Genomic DNA, 23,800 nt, shown 5'->3' with positions numbered 1-23,800 from the left:
CGTGTCAACTCATTCGGATCCACGAGACAGGTGACACGTGGCACTTCTACAGTGCGAGTCATTACAAGGGACACGTGTCATCACCGGATTGGTTGACACTCTTCCAAAAGTACTATAAAAGAGGTACTTTTTTGTCACAAAAGGACAACTGAATCATTATCATATTATTCATTCACTCTGCTCACAGATTCTCCGAACACTGACTTGAGCGTCGGAGGAGCTTCGGCCGGTACCGCACCGGTTCCCTTCCCGCTCACTTTTGTGTACTTGCGCATGGTGCATTGGATATTACTCTTTCTCCATTATTCACCAGTCGAACCCAGCTACCTGTTCCTACCCCACTTCGACGTGTCATCCACTCAGTGGTGGGTTAACAGGTCCACGTGGTTTGACTCGACGTTGACTGCTTTACCATTTTTCAGCATCAACAAACATCAACTAGAACTTCTCCATAACAATTCAACACAAAATCGTCAAAACTTCTCCAAAATTAGAACCCACCCAAGCCAAGCTCATCCCCTTTACGCCCCTAACAAAGCCCCCAAACCCCAGTCACCCCTCATCATCCCTGACTCAACCTCATTTTCTCATCTCCAATAGCGGAAGTAGAAATCCATCAAGACGAAATCAGACCCAATTCTCTCTGGACCCAAACGCCTTCCACATCCATGAAGAAATCGGCCACGGCGTCTCCGTCGTCTACAAGGTCATCTGCGTTCCCGTCAACTTCACAATCGTTGCCATCAAAGCCATCGACCTCGACCTCGGCTCCCAACATCGTCGCCATCAAAGTCGTTGTCGTCGTTGTCGCCATCAAAGCAACACCTTGATCGACTCCAATGGCTCAGTCAAGATCGCTGACTTCGGGTCTTGGGCCGTCGTCTTCGTCGTTGTTTTTCCTGACTGATATTGCCAGCTGGGGTTTGGGGGCTTGGCTGGGAGCGTAAGGGGGCTGGGGTCGACAATGATGCCGCCTCCCTTCTCCTAAATCGTCTCATCCATTGTCACCAATGTCGATCCACTAGACCGACCCAGAAGATCTAAGAATTAATCTACAAACACAGACGATACTGCCGCCGGAGCAGTAGGTTCAGAGATTCCCTCACAAATGCAGACGTAGATGTGGAGTCGACCTTGTTCAAGGTTTGTTCAAAGCCGGAGAGATGAGGGGAGGGCTCGGCGCAGGGCATGGTGGGGAGAGGCTGGGCTAGGAGGGCCGGGGTTGTCGCTGAAGAGAAAAGCCAAAGAGAGGAGAGAGAAGCCGGAAAGGGGAGAGAGAAGCCGGAGAGAAGAGGGGAGGGTCGACGCGGGGTCTTCCTGGAGATGGAAGAGAGAACATAGAAGAGAGATTGGGTGTGTAATTGAGTTGTCCTTCAGTGTCTTTTCACATTGGGTTTTTAGGATAAATTCATTAATTAAGTAATTGGGAGTGTAAAAATAGCAACACTCTACTTTTAAAGATTTTATATTTTTTTAAATTTTTAAAAGTCAAATGGTGAGATCCACGTGTGCCACGTCATTAGATAACAGTTTTTTTGACGGCAAAACTAACAAAAGTAGCTTGTTGACACGATTTCATAGTTAAGATACTCTAATACAATTTTTTGAACTTAAGGTATCAAATTAAAAAGTGATTTATAATTGAGGTATATAATTATAATTAACCTTTTATTTATCCACGTGATTTTTTTTTTTTAACAAGAAAACTTGACGGGTATGTGGGTGTCAAAAATAGAGAAATTATTGTGTGTAATCATAATACCACGTGACATAACGACGTAGTATTACCAATCTACTTAAATTGTAACATGTGTATAATAATTAATTTATAAAATCCTATTGTGTGTAATCGTAACACCATTTGACATAACGACGTGATGTTACCAATCTACTTAAATTGTAACACGTGTATAATAATTAATTTCTAAAATCCTAAATCCTAAAAAATATCCTTAAAATCTTACTTGTGTTATAATCTAAGTAGATTGATAACACCACATCATCATGTCACATAGTGTTACAGACACATACAATAATGTTTCCTAAAAGAGGTAATTGAGACTCGTCTTTGCAACTTTTTTTAATTTGAGTACCAACTTAAAAAATAGTATAAATCTGAAATACTTTAAGTGTAATTTGCTCTAAAGAAAATCATACAATACGTTAGGACGTTTGAACTTTGTTTGGACTTTGGAGCCTTCCCTTCTCATGTGGGTATGATCTGGCTTAGGGCTGTTTCTAGGCCTGCCTAATTTGATTTGTTTTCTATTGGGCCTTTTAGCCTCCAGTATACCAAAATAATGTAGGCCAACTCAATATGTACGTTTTAGTTTCAAGCCCAATACAGATTTGAAAAAAGAAAAAGCAACTTCTCGCCCAATATTCTCAATTTAAAACGGTTACCATATTAGCATAAGAGAATTAAGAATATCAACTTTTAATGGAAACGTATCCACTGTTTAAATTTTAAACAATCCTAGACCGTCCGATGAAAAATATGACCGTTGGAGGCGATACCTTTTTCTCCTATAATATATTCAAAGCGACAGCACAACCGCTTTGCAGTTGTCTCTCTCTGTATTTTGCAATTTGCTCTGAATTTTGAATTCAATCAATGTCAAAGATGAAATCGGATCATCATAAGCCTCCGCTGGCTAAATCACCGATCAGGCTTCGACCCCGTCGGGTCCTCCGTTCGAACCCAAACTCTATGCAAAGCCCAGCAGGTGGGTCCGAGCGAACAGAATAAATTTTAGCAGTGTGATATGAATCACTGGTTTGGTTTTTTGTTAGTTACTGATACATTATTGCATTCCTATGTTTCAGGGTCTTTAACAAAATCCCAGAAACCAAACCGCACATGGGATATGGAAGAATCGGAGCTGCTTCGACCTGAATACCGCTCAATTTCGTGCGAATTGAGGGCTTTAGCGAGGATGGTTCGGGACGAATTTGGAAACGAAGATTCTGGTAAGGCTAGTTTTGGTAATTCGTTGAGCGCAAAATCGAACCCTTTGTTTGAAAGGGGTAGATTTTACGAGGAGTATTCTGCGAGAAGGAATGAGCGGCTGAAGAGGAAGAAGGGTGTAACTGGGAAGGAGTGTAAGAGCAAGAGCGCGTATAAGCTGGGTCTAGGTGTTAATGTGGAATCTGCCAAAAGAAACACTTGTACTAGGAAGCTTGAAAGCAGGAGGAAATCGGTCTCTGCGGCTTTCTCGTCGGTGGAGCCAGAGACTCCGACTCCGAGGTATATGCTGAGAAGCTTGAGCAAAGAGAACAAGAAACCTCCTCTGGCTCAGCCCGTCTCATTTGCCCGGGGACGCAAATTCGGAGCTCCAAGAGTTGTTCACTGAGTTTCCCAAGTCAAATCAGGATTTAATTTTTACAGGCATCATATGCATCATCTTAATGTACATTGCTTGCCTCTGTTTTCTCTGCTTCTGAAACTCAACTAAATATAAAAAATTTTAGTTTATTTTTCTTGCCGATTGTGATATATTCTCACTCTTTTATCCTGCCTGTTGCAAGTTTAACTAGTTTACAAGATCACTTTAACTCCTTAATATCAATTAATCAAGGTCTTGGTTGGAAATGCATCTGCCATGCTAGATGCATTTCCAGAATAACCCAACTAAAACCCCAAAGGTTGCTTGTGTCTGCTGCTCTCAAAGCCTTTGTAGCTTGCTCTTCATGATCACACTTCCTGAAGAGTAGCTGGCAGTGGGTGATTCTACCAAAATAAATAAATAATTCATTATATCCAACTTTTGATTAGAGTTTTAATTGCAATTTTACCCTATCCAAAATTACTAAAAAAACCATTCATAAAAAACCCAATTTAGAAATTATATGAAAAAAAAAAAAAAAACAGCACCGTGAGAGGTACCATTTTATAAAATTATAAGTGTAATGGTTTATTCATATACATTCTAGTCTGTAAAGTCTTATGCATCTGCAAGTCATACATTTCTCTACAGTTTTTTACTGCTGAAAGAAAACCCCGTTATTTTTATTCACATCCACAATCTATCACAGAGAAACATATTTAGTCATCAGATGACCCATCACCAATCTCTTCTGCTTTTTGACCAGCATTGCCATCTTTCACAGAACCCGGTTCTTCAAAATTCTCTTGCGTCACCACAACTTCTGCTGCTGATGTCTCATTCACATCTGATGCTTCCTGACTTTCATCCACTCGATAATAAACCTTGTAAGTTTGTAAAAAGACAAGTAAGATCAATCACAGATATTTCATTACTAAATTTAAACAGGACGTGACAAAATCACCCCATAACTTTTGGATATATTTGCATTGGAAGAAGAAATTAATACATGTCATCATTAAGATTAATAAAACCACAAGGACATACAAGATTATCATACCACACATGTGTGAGCCGGTGAGAGTACTTTGAAGGAGTTGGGACGGTTGTTAAAATTTGTTTCAGGAACCCCTGGTATTCCTTCAGGGAATGTGAAGTGGTCTACATCATGGCTCACCTGCAAGCAGAGTGAAATCAACAAATCAATAACATCTGATAAAAAAGAGACATGATACATTCCCTTTTCTTTTTTGTTTATTTTAATTGCATTATCCTTAAATACTCTCTTTACTTAGAAGTTAAAACTCTCATTCACCCCTTGGAAATAGGTAAGGGATTCCTTACTCTTCCATGTCCACCAAATTCCCAAGCATCACTATCTAGTGCAACTCTGTACTTCCCAGGTAAGTCACATCCAACTTTATACCTGTATGTTCACAACACAAGTCACTCATATAAACAACAGTGTTATTACCCTATAGTCCAAGCAGTGTCCAAACTGCTTTGTCTGCCATTTATGCAGAAGCAAACAGGCATGCAGTCCTTTTACAGAAGTCAAAACAAACATACCCATCATATGTGTTTTCTGGATGAAAATTGAACACAAAAACTAGATCTCCACGCTCAAAGACAATAACCTGTAACATCCAACAATTACTCAACGTTTCAAACATAATTGTCAGTTGAAAGTAATCCATCATGTTTGTTTACATTTGACTTAAATGGTTTATCCCTAAATTGGTATTCATAAAAAGGCAAAGGACCACGTTGGCTGGTGGGCTAAATAATGGATGATATTTGAGAAACATTGCCTGTTAGAAATATCTTTACTAAAATCCTAGGGTTGCTGATCAGAAACATACTTAAAACATACTATATGCACTCTAATTTAATTTTTGTTTTCGCTAATCCAATTTGTGTAATTAAAAATAAGATTTCCAGGGACATCTTACTTTGTCTTCTTCATTTGTGCTGCTCACTATCTGCTTTGTTGATGAAAGGAATGAAAAACTCTCATCAAGCAAGTTCATAGCTCTGTCAAATGCATTCATAAACTGGACAAGTTCAAAGAAAAAGGATATAAGCTATGACATTAAAGTTTATTTAAGGGTGCTGTTATTGGCACTCCAAAAAGGTTATTCTGCACTCTAACATGTACAAATTTTCTCTTATGTTTTTTTAAAATTGGAGTGCAGGATGACTTTTTTGGAGTTCCAATAACTGCACCCTTATTTAATAGTAAAAGTAGAAAAATAAACTATGCAGCAATCAACATAAAGTCATCATATATTAAGACCCATTACATGGGTGACTTTTTGCATGATACAGGGGTGGAAGTTGCAAAGCCATCAATAACCATGCCCCACCATGGTTCCATGCCATAAGTTTTCAATCATAAACATGCCCAGATTCTTAGGACAGATAATCTAGGACATCAAATCTGTAACAGATCACATGGTTGAGGCCATATTATGGCCCCCAGTAGCAAAATGTGTGACCTTAAAACAAATGTTTGTTGACAAGAGCTGCATTTAAATATAGGCAAAGATAATAGATATACAGTATACTATGCCGGTCCACTTATCTCTCTAAGTTGTGTCAATTTTATATGCTTACATACATGAAACCTCACATGCAAGCATGGTAATTGAATTCTTCATGTAGATGCTATGTGGTCATTTCTCAGCTCATCTCTCAAGATTAACAAACTGACAAAAAGCGTAATAAAGAATACCAAGATTAACAAATGGTAATGACTGAAAATGTGTCTCCAAAACCTTATATCTCAAGTGATCTGTATCCACCAGGTTCCATTGGCGTCTGCACTTTTCATAACTCCACCCATTGCCTTCTCTCGGAAAGTCGATCCATTCAGGATGGCCAAACTATACAAATCATTCATTATGAAAACCTTTAAAAGAAATCTTGACATTGCATAACCAGCATAGGGAACTATGGGGATATACACACTTGCCTCTTTAGAAAAAGTGGGATTTTCATTATTGTGATGAGAAGAGGCAGTGAGCCCTTCTCTTGGTAACTCATAGCAAGTTATTTAGTACATTATCCCTCACTTGTTATTCTCAATTCTATGTGTGTTACATACAATCTAACAGTGATAAAGAAGCCAAACTTCTATAGGGTTGCCAACAGTACTTTTTCATATGTTCTAAATGTTCTCCCGAATAAAAAAAAAAAATTAAAAAAACAATGACACCCTCCATATGCATTATATCAAAATTTATCCAAGTCCTGCTGCACAGTGACACCAAGAGTTTGGCAGGTATCAAACTTGGGCCAACATGCTTACCTCATTTCCCATAAAATTAAGGTAGCTCTCGCCTCCTAATGCCATAGTTAAAAAATGTATGATCTGCAAAAATGAAGACAACAATGAGACTGAAATAAATAAAAAAAACTGAAGTTTTATAGTAAGTGAGCATTTAAGAGATGAATCTGCTAATGAAATTGACAGTAGTTCAGTTGTTCTCCATATCCAAAATAAGTCATCACGACTAACATTGTGAAAGAGACAAATAATTTTCTAGTTTATCAGTTATCTAGGTGGTGAACAATGTTATAAAAACATAATTTTGCTACTTTGTCAGTTAATTAGTAAGTGAACATGATTGGTGCAATCTGATGGTTGTGACCTTGTTGATGTAGCCACATTTAAGAAAAAAGAAAGAGAAACAAAATAAGAGCATAAGAAAGAGACTGTTCAGATAGACAGCAATGAACTAAACCAATATGCAAACATCTACTTCTGGTACAGAACTAACAGGACAAACCTTGTGAAGTGCGATCCCTCGCTCAATAGTAGGAGAAGCATCATCTAAACAAGACATGCCAGAATACATTTCTTTATCCATCAAAAAGAATGCAACAGTCTTATCACCCACAATTGCCTGCAAGTAATAACGACCAAAATTGTAATGAGAAATATATATATATATATATATATATATATATATAGAGAGAGAGAGAGAGAGAGAGAGAGAGAGAGAGAGATCAATTTTGGCAACAATGAATGAGAAAATGAAACAAGAGCATTGACACTATAAAGTTAGTTTTGACTTTTGGCAAGCATATTCAATATGATAAAATTTGAAGCCTCTTATCTTCTTTTTGTCACTTTCTTCATCCATTATTGAAACACACAAACACAAAAAGAAAATCTCATACCTGGTCATGACTCTCAGCATAGGAGATACACTTCTCAGTGTATCTCCTATTTGTCAAGCTCTGTGAAATTTCTTTCATCGACCACTCTTCATCTTTCTTGTTTTTCAGGTAGTCAATCCATTTGTCAGGGATGGCCATTGCCAGCCGGTAGTCAAAACCAATACCACCTTCAGAGACAGGCCGACCAAGTCCAGGCATACCAGAAACATCTTCGGCAATTACAGTTGCCGCTGGAAAAATCTTATGAATCAGATAGTTGGCAAGCATTAAATAAACAACAGCATCGACATCTGTTGCCTCACTAAAATACTCATAATAATTCCCTGTAAATTGCATGTTTATCCCATGGTGATGATATAACATCGAAGTTACTCCATCAAATCGAAACCCATCAAATTTAAACTCCTCCAGCCACCACCTCAAGTTGGATAAAAGGAAGCGGAGAACTTCCCAATTAGCATAGTTGAAAAGTCGACTATCCCATAACTTATGGTAGCCTCTATCTCCTGTGTGGAAGTAGGACTCTTGTGAGCTTTGACCAACTTCAAAGCCATTAAGGCCATCGGTGACATTGTTACTTGCATGGCTGTGAACAACATCCATCAATACACGCAAACCTAGGCAATGGGCTTTATCAATTAGATATTTAAGGTCCTCGGGTGTTCCAGATCTACTGCTTGCGGCAAAGAAGTTTGTGACATGATAACCAAATGATGCATAATAGGAATGCTCCATCACGGCCATCAACTGGACTGTGTTATAGTTATTTGCTCGGATACGAGGCAAAACATCATCAGCAAATTCTCTGTATGAACTAATGCGGGGTTCTGAACTACTCATTCCAACATGAGCCTCGTATATTCGTGGAGCCTTGGGATTTGGAGGATGGGGATACTTAAACTGAAACCTGCATGGTCAAAAGGTCAAATATAATTTAATAAACCACATATTACCATAAAATTGAATTGAAGACTCCCTTGTTTGGATGAAATGGGCCAAGCCAAGGTGGAAGCTCTGAAAGATGATTTAAGTGTATTTTGCAACCTGACTCTTGTATCTGAAACAGGTTTCTAGGTTTTGGACTTTGATGCAGCTATGTTAAGTTACTAGAAACTCTGCTTGTCATTAGACCATATTGTTCAGTTATCTATGAAGATATTCACCTAATGCAACTTAGAAGAGGAAAATATGAATAACTGGCACCTTTCTGATGGTGGTGGATCCCAGTACACACCATCATATGGTGCTGCAAATCTTGTTGGGTCCACAGTGGCATATTTGATCCAAGCAGGGATGCGATCAACCCAAACTCCATTTCCATGCTTGAACCGGAATTTAACCCTTGATTTGTGAGGAATGGCCGGATGTCCACCAGAATTGGGTATCTTGATACTCCAAACCCCAAATTGGTTCTTCTCCATCTCATGTTTGGAGCCATCCCATCCATTAAAGTCCCCAATAAGTTGTGCCTCCCTAAGTTAAAAGAAATATAGCTTCTAAGTGAGCAATTAAAACAAGTACCATGCATCAAAAGGTTTTCAAATTGTAGTTCAAAAAGGTAATGAACTCACTGAGCAGCAGGGGCCCATTCACGGTACACAATGCCTCCTTCTTCTTTGTTAAATCCAAATTTCAAATAACCTACAGAAGAAGCAAACAGGTTTCCAAACTAAAAAAGAATCCATTTTAGGAAACATGAATATGATTCAGCATCCCTCACACACACTCCAGAAAATTCACAGATATCCATGTATAAACCAAAAAGGAAAGATAAAAAGGCAACATTCATGACATGACATAAAGATCACCTTGAGCAAATTCCTCTAAACCTCCTTCAAATTTCTCAATAAGCCTTTTCTGATCCACATATCTCTTTATTCTGTACTTGAAGTGCTCTTTGTGTGGTTCCAATCCTGGATCGATGCTCAAGATACCAAGACCTTCCATCTCTTCATCAGTTGCTGCCATTGTGGAGCTGTCGTCTTTCAAAACAGCTGTAATTTTTGAACTATGCTCCACCTAACAAAGGAAGGCGCAGATCACAACTTATTTACTCAAAGGCAATAATGAGAAATAAAAAAATAGATGAACATGAAAAAACATGAAATCAGTTACTACATAAGTATTGAACATCAAGCAATGCAGAGAAGATTACAATTTACTTGTGTATAAGAAATTATTACTTGGCAAAGCCAGCAGGTAGAAACCAAATAGATAAAAATTGTCCAGAGTCCAGACTATGCCCAATGACCAATGTACATATTTCAACAATAGTAAATATTAAAATCTAATATAATTATAATGATAATTCCCTTAAGATAAATCGTTGGCTCTCATCTCACCTACCAGTTCATGCTAAAAATGTCAAGCATACCTACCTTCCCACATCTTGAACTTGTTGACGGGGACAGAACTCTGTGGTACCCAACCGAGTTTTGAGATCTGAAGGCTACCAGTGGTGGTTGCCTTTTTCCGAAGTGTCGGTTATTTCTCAAGGCCTGTAATAGTAGAAGAGATGGTAAATGATGGATTTGAAAGTTCGAGAAAAACAAAATCTAGTATGGATAATGGATGCCCTGCAAGACTTATAATTAATTAAGAGTCAAGATCATAATATCGGCCACAGAACTATAAAGAGAAAAACCACATTTTATGCAATATCCAAAACTCAAGCAATGGAAGTAAAAATTGTTTCTTATTATTTATGGTGGTTGACGATATCAATGAAGTTGATGAATAATTGGATAGTGCATAATTACAATCCAGGAAGGCTAGAAGAAGGCTAGAAGCATATGTATCAATGATTCAATATGATACGAATAAGATTCAGTACACATTAACACTAAAGCGGTACAGCAAAAACACATAACTATGAATTCAGTGACGACCAAATTTATAATAGAGAAACGAATTTGATTCAAGTGATAGACAATACAAGATAGAGAAAATTCATGCAAACATTTACTGATCAATAGCATAAATAATTAAAGTAGGAAAAAGGTTGAGGTTGAGTTACCCTCGGCCTCAGGCTCAGGTAGTCCTTGCTTAAGGAATCTAATGATGAAGACCCAAGAGCAGGAGTGGGATGAAGACCCAAACAACCCAACATCTTAACCGACTCAACCTCTCATCCTCATGTGCGGCACAACAACTCTCATACTCGCGCTGCCATTCTCTCGCAGTAACACTCCTCCGGTACAAGCCTGAAGATCTCGACGGTTGGTACTCTGTGGGACCCACATTCGCACAAATCATTGACTTGTTTCCAGCTTTTTCTCCTCGTTGAATTGATTTGATTTGATTTTTTTTTTATGCTAATCGATCGATTGTTTTTTCTTTAGAAAATTAGGATTAAATGTCAAATTTTAATAATTTTTTGATATAGTATGAAAACTATATAATAATTCAATTAAACTACTAAATTTAAATGTAGTTGTTTAGATTAGGTCACAAATATATTAGCTCATTTGATTTGAGCCTTTTTCATTTGATATTTTTGTATTTTAACCCACATATGATGGGTGTTAGTTAAAATTTATAAGGTTTTGACAAAATTGTTCTTGTGACTTTTATATTATCTTGAAAATTTGTTAATGTAGTCTCAACTTCACATTCAGTTGTGACTGTACGACACTCATAACTTCAAATTTAGTTGTGACTGAACGACAGTCACATCTAAGTTGTGAGACAGTCACAATTAAGTTGTGACTTAATTAAATTTTTTTTATAAAAATTATACTACAATATAGTATAAATAGAGGTCAAAATAATATTTTTACTCAAAATAATATATAGTATAGTGGGGTGAGTTGTCTCTTTCAATTTACCAAGACAGTCACAGTTAAGTTGTAACTGAATTGATTTTTTTTTAATACAATATAATATAAATTAATGTAATATTTGTGATGTAATATTATTTTTATTTTTTTATTATAGTGATAGTGATGTAATATTTATTAATTCTAATACATTTTACTTTATTATTTTGTTTGACTTTTCAACTAATACCTAATCTACAATACTATTTAATTTTGGTACCTAAACTAAAAAATTATTGAAATTTAATATTTAAAATCAATAGACCTTTTTTTCTATGCAAGGGATATTAATCACTGAAAAGTAAAGTCAGCTGTAAAGTAAAACAGCTGAGTGTTTGGTAAACTATGTTTTTAAAAGGGTTGTGAGTACAAAAAACATTATCAAAATGTTTGGTAAATGTTAATGTAAAAGTACTGTGACTGTGCATAATTACTAAAATAAACATGATGTTTAAAGTGTCTTTCACTTATTTGTTTGGTAAAAATAAAATATTTTTTTACTTATTTTTTAAATTTTTGGCTACAAACTCTTATTAACATTAATTTTTCTAAGAACAACATTATTAAATAAGTATGTCTATTATGTTTTTAGGTATATTATAATTTTAAACGTACAAATAAAATATCATAATTAATTATCACAATATAAAATATAACTAACAATAGACATATTTTTTAATTTAAAATAAACAAATAAAAATTATAGAAATCAATGAGGGTATTATATATAAAATAAAATATTCATTGTTGCTGTGATTCACTGCAATTTTCAAAAGTACATAAAAACCTACTTTCTGTTTTTGTTGTAGTGAGTTGAGAATTGTTGAGAAAAGCAGTTTTTAATTTTTTTACCAAACACTAAAACTGTTGTAGGTGATTGAGAATTATAATCCATAACAACTTTTGGGTATTCCACTGCAATCTCAAACAGGGCCTTGGTATCCGAACTCAATAACATGATGGCACATATGAAACTTCCTTAGATTTGGCAGTGCTTCTTATAAGCACTTTTACTTAGAGCTCGTTTGACACTGCTTCCATTAAGAAACACAAACAAATTTTTATAAAATTCTAAAATTATTCATACAAAAGCACTTGAAAATGCTTCTTAAAAAATCTTTTAAAAGCGTTTTTACAATTCATAAGTACTTTTATTAATTTTTCCAAACGCTACAAAAAACGCTTTTACTAATTTGAAAACGTTTTTGGCAATTATAAAAACAATGCCAAACGGACCTAAGTGCTTTTACTGTAAGTGTTTTTGCTAAAAAGCACAAACATATTTTTATAAAAATTTTAAGCGTTTTTAAATTGTCATGTGCTTCTCAAAAAACTTTTTAAAAGCGTTTTTATAACTCAAAAATACTTTTATTTTTTTTTATCAAATATTATAAAAAAATGCTTCTATTAATCTAAAAGCGTTTTTGAGAATTTTAAAAACAGTGCAAAAGCCCTTAAACCCAATGCTCGTCCAAAGTACTTCAGGTTTGATTGGGCTTGAGTCTTATCAAGTTCGAGCCGAGTTCAGATCGGTTTTTTTGGGGTGAACAATCAGGATTTGGGCTTTTGAGTTAATTTTACACCTAATGCAAGCATGATTAGGACGGCATCTCGTGTACTTTTATGTTGACTCTTAAAATGACAGAAAAGTCCCTAATAAGAACGACGCCGTGTTAGAGACTATAAATACGACGGAGAGGGAGCCAGGGAGGAATACGGTGAGGTTGGGTCTTATTTAGGGTTTTGCACAGCGAGAAAGAGCAGAGAAGGGAAATCATGAGCAGAAGCTTGGGAATACCAGTGAAGCTTCTTCACGAGGCGTCGGGGCACGTGGTGACAGTGGAGCTGAAGAGCGGTGAGCTTTACAGAGGAAGCATGGTGGAGTGCGAGGATAACTGGAACTGTCAGCTCGAGAACATCACCTTCACTGCCAAGGTACCACTTAATCTTCATAATGTTTTATCGTTTCGTCTTCAATTTTCTTGTTACTTTACTAGTTGCTTTCTCATCAAGCCCTGCGTTCTCCGAATTTAAAACCCTAAATTTCACGCGCTCACAGTGAAACTGCAACTTTATGTGAATCTGATCCCAAATTTTTAAAACCCTAGAGTCGTTGAACACCGATGTATGGTAGTGTTCTAAAATCCTGGGCTTTTAGTAGCCCTAAAAGCCAGTGAAAAAAGTAATGAAAGGAAAAGAAGTTGAAATTCTGCACTATGTTAGGCCATGGCCCTAGACGAAGCTGAATGATTGTTTCATTGGTTAGGATTCAGAAAGTGAGGTGCAACATCTTAAGCGATGGTTTATTTGCCCTGTTACAAATTGTGGAAATAGAACGAGCCTGTAAGGTTGAAACTGCCTAATAATTATCCTTGTCATGTGGTTTCAAGTCTATCACTGTTGATGTGCAGACTACATATGATCAAATTCTTTAATTTTAACTGGATTTTGGCATCTATGATGCTCTAAAACTTAAAGGTGTAGTTGAACTCAAGTTTTTTATAACTTATTTTTATTAAAAATTGTTAAACTTTATTTTCTTTTACATTTTGGTGTGTCACGTCTATTCCCTTTTGCTGATCTTCTTCTATGCTCTGATAAGGGATTCTTGAGGGATTCTTAATTAATATGATAATATCAGTAATTGGATGGTATTGGGTCGTTCTTATTTTCAATGCTTGTACAATTAGTTTATCTTCTTTTCATTTATTTTGTTGACTTACATTTGTTAATGATATTGGTACACTCCTCTACAGGACGGGAAGGTCTCACAGCTTGAGCATGTTTTTATTCGAGGGAGCAAAGTCAGGTATATGGATAATATTTTGTTTGACAGCATACATTTGTATTTTATATGAGACGTATTGCTATGCTACACCAAATTGACTGTTCCTCTGAAAATAATATAGGTTCATGGTCATACCAGACATGCTGAAGAATGCTCCAATGTTCAAGCGTCTGGATGCTAGAATTAAGGTATTCTTCTATTTGCAAATGATCATTGAATTGTCCTTACTGAGGACATTTTGTTTGACTAACATTTGATTTTTAATTTGGAAGGGTAAGGGTGCTTCACTTGGAGTTGGCAGAGGTAGAGCTGTTGCAATGCGGGCTAAAGTAAGCTGTTCATATTCTACTAAATCTTAATGTAGTTCGTCTTTTGTCCATGCTTAATAGCAACTTTGAAAAGAGGTTTCAATAAAAGCAAAATCATCTAGAATCTGTGCCTTATCTAATGGGTGGACTTTCCTGTGAGAAAGTGGAAACGATGCACATTGCAATGTGATAAATACTGGGCTTCATAGTTTAGTCTTCCACATCATATTTCAGGCTTTGGGACACAAAACATGGAAAATATTGCTTGATAAACCCCCCTTCCCCCTCCTTTTTATGTGGAATTGGCTTGACCAAAGATATTCTGTTGTGCAGGCTCAAGCTGCTGGCCGAGGAACAGCTGGTAGGGGTGTTGTACCACCCGTTCGGAGGTAATCAACCCTCTCTGCAACCCGTTTGCGGAGTCCCTTCAATAGCCTCAAAATCGGTGTAAGAGAATAGACTTATTTGTTAGGGAGAAGAGAAAATCAGAGAAAGCTTGTTGTCTGGATCTTGACAGGTCTCTTTTGGCATGCATGTTTTGGATGCCAAATCCAAATCTTTTGACTCTTACATGTACTCCACCTTTCATGTAGTTTCTATTGTTGATGTAATAGCTAAGGTTTTTTTGGTGTCCGGTTTTTTTTTTTTTAGGGTCAGATGGATGTCTATGGTTCTTAATCTCACTCTTCAAAATTCAGGCGTCTATGGTTCTTAATCTCATTCTTCAAAATTCTCCGTCTCTCTTACAAACCATACATTTTTGCAAAGGGTGCCTGAAGGTTAAGGATTCACCGTATCCTTTTGGAGCAACGTAATGTAAATGGGTTTTTTCTAAAATTGACGGTACATTTAATCTGCATAAAACAGTCTGGCAGGTGTTGAAGGTAATGTTGGCAATGGCAGTCAAAATTTGCTGGCTTTTTCTGATGGCGAATATCCATTCTTGTTAACCTGTAGCTCGATAGACTGACAATTTTTCAATCAAAATTAACATGACATCTATCATACTGAACCCAATTGTGAACCTTAGAGGGCCGGCCTTTTATTATCGTCTGTGTTATACCCAAAAAAAAAATTATTTATGAAAATTGGGGAGAGAGAGAGAGCAGGTCTGTTTAACAAGTTCCACTTTCCAATGACCAGCAGCCCTCCCATGAAATGATGCCAAGGTTGACAGAGCCAATGCACCCCGCATTCTCCCATAAGGCTTGTCCAATACCTTGCAGTACGAGCAACCCAAAAAGGAATGCTGATGAAATTCATTGTGAGAATGAGAAGAATACACAAAGTGTTGGGAGAGAGAGCATAGATTCTTTCTTTAGTAGCTAAATGCCCTTTGATAGCCAATCAGAGAATGAAACCCGTCCTTGGCATGCTTTCCCCAAACCGAATCAGATTAGTGGAAGTAGCCATAGAGTTCTAGAAGGCAGATGCAGAAGTTCCAGGGGTTGGAAGCATCTGTTGTAGGACCCGTCAGAACAACCCTAAAGAATCTAAATGGAAGTAGAGCATTTGGTCCAGTAACGGGCCATGATGCAAACTGCCCAGGTTTGCATATTGTTTGGTCATTCTCGTGTACTCTCAGATTTGTCCATGTCTTCCCATCCAGAGATCCCTGGAATACATTGAAATAAAGGTCACTCCATACTCTTAGTCTTACCTCCATATCCAGCATTACTTAGAAAGACATAGAACCAGAAAAATCAAATAACAAATGATAACCAAAAATTAATAAATAAAAAACAAAATGGCTTCTATAAGATCTTTACCTGGAAATTCCAATATCTCATGTAGGCCCTGGACCCATCCTGCCTCAAGGTGTAGTAGTTGCAAATAAGCTGTACCAGAGAATATTATGCATCAGAATGTCAACCAAAACAAAATTAAGACACCTCCTATACTAGACATGTAGGTAACTCAAAAAATACCTGATGATCTGCAGTAATGTCAACCATCCACCAGGTGCAATTGTGTCCATCTTCGATCTGTGGCCCAGCAAAAGATGTTCCCTGATGTGGCCATATAGTGTCAATTAGCTCACAGCAAAACCTTTTTATAATATTTCAATTTATCATACCTTCTTACAATATTTTAATTTATTGTACCTGGTAAGTTCTCGAGACCAAAACCTTGGGATCAGTGAACCTAGAAGGGGGACTACTAGCTGTAATGATAATTCTCTGAAACATGCAATTTACAAAGGATGGTCAGCTGTATTAAAAATGATTAATCCAATAGAGAGCTATAGAAGGGAGGAAAGATGGAAAGAATTGAGAAATTACCTTGGCAAGAACAGGATTAACCCACTGATGTTCCCCATATGATGTGCCTGCAAAGTACAGAACTCCATTGCTGTCCCCATCACATATGTACTGGAGCTCCTTATAACTAGATCTCCTGTGTTGGATTCTCAGACTACAAAGTAAAACTATGTTAACTAACTCTATATACAAGTTCTCTAAATACAAATTTGCACGTTAGCCAAGAATCCCTTTCAAACACAAAATCAATAGGAGTAAAGAGTATGTAACTGATTACAATAATACAAAAGTTCAATAAGCTCAGAGCATGATCACCATGTTACTTTTGATGCACCATGTAAACTCCAAATCTCTTCAGAAGTGACACAGCAGAGGTCCTATTCTAATAATAATGGTGCATGGACCTCTACCTCGTAATAAAACTTCTCTTTTAACTATTTCATACATGCAGAATTTATATTAATCCATTTGAAGAGATACCAAATGAAAAATAGAAATTGCCACTCATAATAGTAAAGCAGTGGTTGTAAGAAAGGTGGCATCTGAAGCATAGTGGTTATATCTATGAACTCCACCTTTTCCCCCTATCTTCACCATAATAGATTCACAAACAGAGAAAAAATAGCACAATTCTCTAAAACACTTCCACCTTCAAACATTCATTTATTATTTTAAGTTGGAATGTTGAGTAGAGAAGAAAGAGAGGGTCCTGCATATAGCTAGATGGTGAAACAAGATCAGCACACTCGACCCAAAGACATAAAAAAGAAAAAAAGAAAAAAAAAAAAAAAGAATAACACTTAAATGGTTGACTGACTGATGTGCATAATTTAAAAGTTATACATACAACATCCAAAATAGTGATATAAAACCCTAACTTAAGAAAGTAAAAGGTTGGTTCTCCTGTATCTTCTATTGTCAGCAACCGAATAAAAATTTTAATTTGAGCAGGCCCCTTAAAGTGAAGATCAAAAGTTTGGACATGAAAGAATAATGCAATACTTCAATACTTCAATACTCACTTATGCTCATTTTCTGGCCTTTCCAATCCATGCTCGATATAATTGATGGCCTCCTTAACCTGTGGTGTTAGCATAAACAAATATTAATTAGGAAAAAGAATTATTTCCATATACCCGTTGAGGTTCATTTTCCAAAAACTAATCAAAAGAGATGCTCAACTCACAAGATTATTAAAAGTAGAAATATGCCTGCTAATGTTGCTCTTCTCCAACTGCAAGATCATTATTAAATAATGGTAAAGTCAGGCAAAAAATTTCATGTCTTCGGTAGACTGGTGGATGCATCTCTATAAGCGAGGTCTACATACCTTCTCAAGCAAGGGGAAGGACAGTAACAGAAATCGAACAAATGGCAAAAGGTCTTGAACTGTCTGCAGCCTGTCCCCAAAAAGAAGTTCCGGGGTGGAATATATCATCATCTCATCCACAACCTCCCATCCATACACTTCCTTTGCTTTCACACCCCACATTAAGATTGCATTGAGAACCTTTTCTTCAGATGTTACAGTCAAATCTGGATGCTGCAATAACATAATATACTATAAGAAAATACTCAAAATTGACTATGCAAAAGTACCAATTTCTCAATGTTTCCTCTGACTCCATATTCATACAATCTTTTAAGTAAAAGTGAACTACTTTGGTCCAGTATACTACCCTCATCGTAGTTAAATAGCCCACAAGCCAGAGGCGGAGCCATTATAAGATCTTCGCCGGGGGGGGGGGGGGGGGGGGGCTTTTCAAGAATCCCTTTCAATGTATATCATTATACACAATAGAAATTTTATGTCTATTCTTCCCTTAAGCTTCGCACAATTTAAAGCTCAAGATCTCATTTTCTCAAATTTGTTTAAAAAGAAAATAAGGATCTATAATCTTGTAAAGTTGTAATGTTGTTATTATTTCATATTCAATATTTCTTATTATATATATTAACATATTACTTGTACTTGTGTTTTATATTTTGGCCCCTCCAAAGTTAAAATCCTAGCTCCACCCCTACCACAAGTAAACCTCACTTGTCTCTCATCAATCTGGTGAACATACTCCCCCCCATAGGGCACCTTTCTGGTTTCATGTTGTAATTTATGTAACATCTAATACTGGTCCTTCTGTATGCATGATCTGATGTAGTTATCTTGAGCCTTAAGCTATCCATCAATGTTAATACCAGTGACTAAAACAATAAGAGCCTACCTGAATGATATTGCTAAAGGTTGTCTCATCTAACAAAACAAAGTCAATGCTTGCAGTTGTACAATAGTCAAAGTGCATTGAAAAGTTCATCTCGCAAGTTTCTTCAATAAGTTTACATGATGGAATCGATGAAACTGCTTGAAGGATCAGACATACTGAGTCCTGCAACAAAGGTCAACAGTTAGCTTCAAAAGCACCAGTTGAATTACTTTTCCAAAACAGTCTGCTTCCTCGTCCATTAAACTTGTGCATAATAGAAAAACTCTTGTTGTATGACCTTCTTCCACTAGAACTCCATCCCTGCATATAATGTGCACATGAGAGGTATCAATATCTCTATAATTCATTATTATAAAAGGGATCTCTTCTTTTGTTTTCAGAAGTCCGAAACCGCAAGTCACTTCTCCGTTCTTTTATTCTAGTCATGCAAGTTGCATACTGTAAAACTGACAATATATTGGCATGATTGAACTACTATAGATGAATTAAATTATGTTGTAAGATAAGGATTACCAGCTACCTCTGTGAGGTATTCTAAAAGTGTTTTGCAGCACTCCTGATGAAGGAGAGTGACTCCAAATTGATCAGCCAACAGAAAGAGTTGAAGTAACAAGGCACCAGAATCCATAGTAACTTCTAAATTGAGTTCCCCACTATACATGAACTCAAGCAAAGCCTTGAATGCTTCGGGCGATATGTCTCTTAAAAGAACCTCCGAGGAAATTGTTTCACTCATTCCATTTGTGAACATCTGCCCAATGCAACATTCATCTTTAATTGTATGAGATTCAATAAATAAAAAAAGAGCAGGAACAGAGAATAATACACCCCAAGAGCACATCTATTACCAACATTATGCTCTTATAAAGATGCCTTTCCTCTCCAGAACAATTATGTGCTCATGTGATTTATCTGAGAGGCATAAGGGTGTACACAAGACAGAATAAATATTAAACAATGAATAGGCTCACCTTTGCAAATGGGAGACTCCATAAACTGAGAATAATTTTATGTGACTGGGCAATAAGTCCATGACCCTCAATATAGATATTTACATCACTGTACTTGCTGCTTAAATGCAATTGTTTAAGCCTCAGCATATCAACAGGAACTCCAAAGGGGAAGGATGCACAACAATGCGGCCGACTGCATGGATATGATAGTTCCACACTTTTGCCCGAGTCAAACAACTTTTTATTTAGTTTAAATCGTTCCATGGCTTCCTCACATTGCTTCACTAATGGAATCACTTCAAATTGTAAGCCTAGAGCCCTCAAGGAACCAAGTTGTGATTCTGGAATCTATATCAAACAATGTCATGAGCCCTATTAGAATTGGAATCTCTATAACAAACTTAGAACTGCCAGAGCCACCTAGTATAGCATATTTAGCATACTAGTCTGCAATCAAATGGTAAAGGATGATGAACTTGACATACAAACAACCGACATGTAGTTTTTTCTAAGATGAGAAGAGAGAGAGAGAGAGAGAGAGAGAGAGAGAGAGAGAGAGAGAGAGAGAGAGAGAGAGAGAGTAGAAAAGTGTCATGCACCAAAATAACAAGTAACTGGTTGTTCACATAAACGTGCTGTTGAAGGATGCAGGAGCATCTGTGACAAAAAATAGCATATTTTGTAATTTTGTACGCATTCATGCAAATTACCCTATGCTTTTGAGAATAGATATGCAATTCCCCGTACTCAAAGGTTAAAAATCATAAGAATTGAAAATACAGATGATGAGAATTCACAAGTATCTGAGATTAGAAAAGGGTATACCTGGGTCCAGCCTGTGTAAATATATTGAAGTAGTGCATGGAGAACTGGATAAGTTACCCACTTTAGCTGGAGAACATCTTCTGATGAACTCAAAGGGAAATTACCAGATGCTACCAAAATAGTCTTGTGAGCAGGTACAGGCCTTTCTTCTGTACCAACGATGAAAAGAACATCAGATAATTCCCAACTTTCGAGAAAATTTTCGAGCCCCCATTTCTCATAACCTGTTCGTTCATCTTCCAACTCCTCTTCGCCATCCTCCTCACATATGTACTCATTACAATCCACATGCTTCCACAAGGATATATGGTTGTGAGTTAATGGCAATACGTTGACATTCCTATACCCAACATGTTTATCCCAACTACTAAGCCCAACATAACGAACACTACAATTTGGATTCGAATCTAGCCACTGAAAGACAAGATTCTGAAAAGGGTATCTTCCCTTACCAATACTGATCAAACCATCACAGATACTGATCCAATAGCTCTGAAATGCAGAAGAACAACAAAGACCAACACCCTCCACATCCACCACAGTTTTCCCATTAACCTCAATTTTCAACCGCCTATTCCTATGACTACCCAGAATTACAGTATAGTGAGGACTATTATCTCTTTTGTAATGATAATGCTGGCTTCCCACATTCTCCCGGAACACCAGTGTTACATCATTGTGAGCGAAAGCTTCAAAAGCAACGCAACCCCTCCCGGCTTCCCGGAATTTCAAATCCTTTCGCCAAGCACACTCAAAGGGCGCCACTGTAAGGAACTTCTTCTCTTTTTTATCCATCATCTCACCTTATTGAATATCGTTCAATCCCAGAGATCGACAGTATTTATAGGGACCTCGCACCCACCATGACTATCTGAAAAATAAGGACAGATTCTCATTTAGGCAACAACAAAAACATCTTAGATTTTAAAATATGACTGGCTCTCATAATCGTACGAGTCATGTAGATTGTAGAGGAAAACTCACCAAATTCAATCAATCGGAAACACGTAAGATGATGAACCTTGTGCTCAAATTCTAAGGTTTGTAACTCTAAGACGGTGAAAAAATGCAAATTTAATGGCTAAATAGAAAGCTATGACAGTTCCAAAAGAAATCCAGAAATTGCTAGAAGACCAATACCCTCAACTTGCCAAAAAAATATCTGAAGCCCACTAACACTGACAAAGATCAATCAGAAATCGCTGTCAACCCGAGACCACATTCTTATCCAAGTACACGAGCAATAAAAAAAAATATCTACAAGGAAAAGCTCATTCCGGCTTAAAAAAAATCCCAAAAAACGACAAATGAATGCCATGACTTCAAATAATAACAACAAGAAATCAGTTTCGGATAAAAACCCACCTCAAAAATTCATTGATAATTTCGTGGCAGGTATTTTAACACCTGGTTGAACATTCATGGACCTGACCCCTTGAAAACATAGATATTTAAACAACTGGGAAGGCAATTTGATGGACTCGGGGAACAACCGAACAATAAGTGAATGAAAATCAAACTAATTAGAGAGATTCCGAACTTGATGCCCTTTATTATTTGTTATGAGTTGAAGTATTTATGGTTTGTTTTTTTGGTATTTACGGTTATAACTTATAAACGGTCTGGTGGGTACGTGGCAGTTGTGCATTCATTTGATCCGAATCAATCAAAGTAGCGCCGCACGCGAAAATGGTCAAGATTCTGTTCACCTTCGATCCTTAGGACTTGTGACGGGCGGGTTGGGCGGGTTAGGACCCAACCCGTTAGCCGACCAGTTCTCGTCGGGCTTGTCGGTGGACGGGTCGAAAAGTTCGGAAATCGGGTTGGCCGAGAATGAGAAGGAGAAGAGAGCAGAACTCGATCTTGGTTTATCACCGACGATGTCGCAGTGAGCGACTGCCTGGGAGAGAGCTTGGGAGAAGAGAGAAGAACTCCGACGATGGTGGCTTGCCTGAGAAGATGATGGCTGGTGGAGGTGGTTCATGTGCTGCACTAGTGGACGGTGTCGAAAATGGAGGTGGTTCGAAGTCAGAAATGGAGAAGATGGTGGCTGGCAGGCGGGTTGGCTTCGACGGTCGGTGGAAGGGATGGCCCGATGTGTTATTACTGGACATATATTTCCTTGTTTTTTTTTTTGTAATGTCTAATATATAAATATCATATAAGTTAAAAAAAAATAATTAAAAAAAAAAGTTGAGATATCTAAAATTACTGATATTTGCCATCTTAAAAAGCAAATGGCATTTAGAGCTCACATAATTATTTAATTAATAAAGTTTAAATTAACTATTATATTTTGAGCCCGCATAAGTATTAAATACATGACATAATCTTTGATATATTCATTAGAGTTACAAATTTCAGAGGAAGCAAATTTTCATAACAAAATGTTGCAAAGGTTAGCAAAGTATAAATTTTGCCTATAAATTTGCTACCTTTTTTCTTGTAGTGAAGTTCTATTTGTATTTATAGTGTATATGGACTATATTAGTACCTAATATTGATCAATACTCTTTTTTACACGAGATATAACACATTAACACCTTCATGTTTCATCATCAAAAATAAAAAAAACTACTAAAATTCATTAGACATGAAACTTTATAATTAATATGGTATGGTATTAATTAATATGTTTGGTAGCGCAAGCTTGAAACTTTATAATTTTTTTTAATTATATTAAATGAAATTGAACTCTTGATAGATTTTATATGACCATATGTACGTATTCAAAACCACGGGTTTCACTCCCAAAGAAGAGGTGAGCTTCCTATACCCATGCTCAACTTTTAACTTTGTAATAAATTAAAGGGAAATTTTTTTTTAAATGACTTAAATTTTGACTCATGTGTCAATTCAGGATGCGTATTATAGTTGTATTAATGTGCCCTCTTAACTTTAATTTTAAAACTAATTTGCTCATTCCATTAGTCCAATTACATATTTCGTCCAAAAAAGGGCCATGTTTAAGAAGTGATTTGATTTCTATGTTCTTTTATTACAAGTAGAATAATGAATTTGCTCATGAAAAAATGATTACATGCATGATATGTGATCACTTTTGGATAAAATTTATAAATCGAATTGATGGAAGTGACATATTGGCATCGAAAACAA

The 23,800-nt window shown here is 36.7% G+C and overlaps 4 protein-coding genes across 4 annotated transcripts; 2 read left to right on the top strand and 2 right to left on the bottom strand.

Moving 5' to 3' along the window:
* Positions 1-2,614: 2,614 nt before the first annotated feature.
* On the top strand, positions 2,615-3,353 carry LOC147277978 (uncharacterized). Its single transcript, XM_086250089.1, has 2 exons — positions 2,615-2,726; positions 2,827-3,353. The coding sequence occupies exons 1-2, from the start codon at positions 2,615-2,617 to the stop codon at positions 3,351-3,353; spliced, it is 639 nt and encodes a 212-aa protein (XP_086106215.1).
* Positions 3,354-3,858: 505 nt separating this feature from the next.
* On the bottom strand, positions 3,859-10,733 carry LOC147277977 (1,4-alpha-glucan-branching enzyme 1, chloroplastic/amyloplastic-like). The gene is made up of 14 exons (XM_086250678.1): positions 10,528-10,733; positions 9,890-10,009; positions 9,320-9,530; positions 9,083-9,152; positions 8,715-8,984; positions 7,512-8,418; positions 7,118-7,234; positions 6,637-6,699; positions 6,104-6,211; positions 5,279-5,380; positions 4,896-4,963; positions 4,671-4,752; positions 4,387-4,503; positions 3,859-4,210 (listed from the first exon to the last, which is right to left on the bottom strand). The coding sequence occupies exons 1-14, from the start codon at positions 10,618-10,620 to the stop codon at positions 4,046-4,048; spliced, it is 2,493 nt and encodes an 830-aa protein (XP_086106804.1). The 5' UTR covers positions 10,621-10,733; the 3' UTR covers positions 3,859-4,045.
* A 2,300-nt stretch (positions 10,734-13,033) lies between these two features.
* On the top strand, positions 13,034-15,058 carry LOC147277976 (small nuclear ribonucleoprotein SmD3b). The gene is made up of 5 exons (XM_086249922.1): positions 13,034-13,264; positions 14,086-14,138; positions 14,239-14,305; positions 14,390-14,446; positions 14,759-15,058. The coding sequence occupies exons 1-5, from the start codon at positions 13,106-13,108 to the stop codon at positions 14,816-14,818; spliced, it is 396 nt and encodes a 131-aa protein (XP_086106048.1). The 5' UTR covers positions 13,034-13,105; the 3' UTR covers positions 14,819-15,058.
* A 375-nt stretch (positions 15,059-15,433) lies between these two features.
* On the bottom strand, positions 15,434-21,825 carry LOC147277975 (BTB/POZ domain-containing protein). The gene is made up of 13 exons (XM_086249921.1): positions 21,668-21,825; positions 20,684-21,554; positions 19,877-20,206; positions 19,426-19,656; positions 18,906-19,067; positions 18,017-18,229; positions 17,873-17,920; positions 17,709-17,767; positions 16,708-16,840; positions 16,531-16,605; positions 16,354-16,434; positions 16,195-16,263; positions 15,434-16,040 (listed from the first exon to the last, which is right to left on the bottom strand). Exons 2-13 carry the CDS (start codon positions 21,479-21,481, stop codon positions 15,822-15,824), a joined length of 2,418 nt encoding a protein of 805 aa, XP_086106047.1. The 5' UTR covers positions 21,482-21,554; positions 21,668-21,825; the 3' UTR covers positions 15,434-15,821.
* Positions 21,826-23,800: the final 1,975 nt, after the last annotated feature.

Source organism: Dryas octopetala, chromosome 7 (genome assembly GCF_963921425.1).
Source record: "Dryas octopetala chromosome 7, drDryOcto1.1, whole genome shotgun sequence".
NCBI classification, from domain to species: domain Eukaryota; kingdom Viridiplantae; phylum Streptophyta; class Magnoliopsida; order Rosales; family Rosaceae; genus Dryas; species Dryas octopetala.
Note: the sequence above shows the minus strand (reverse complement) of the source record. Positions and strands in the feature narration are given on the sequence as shown.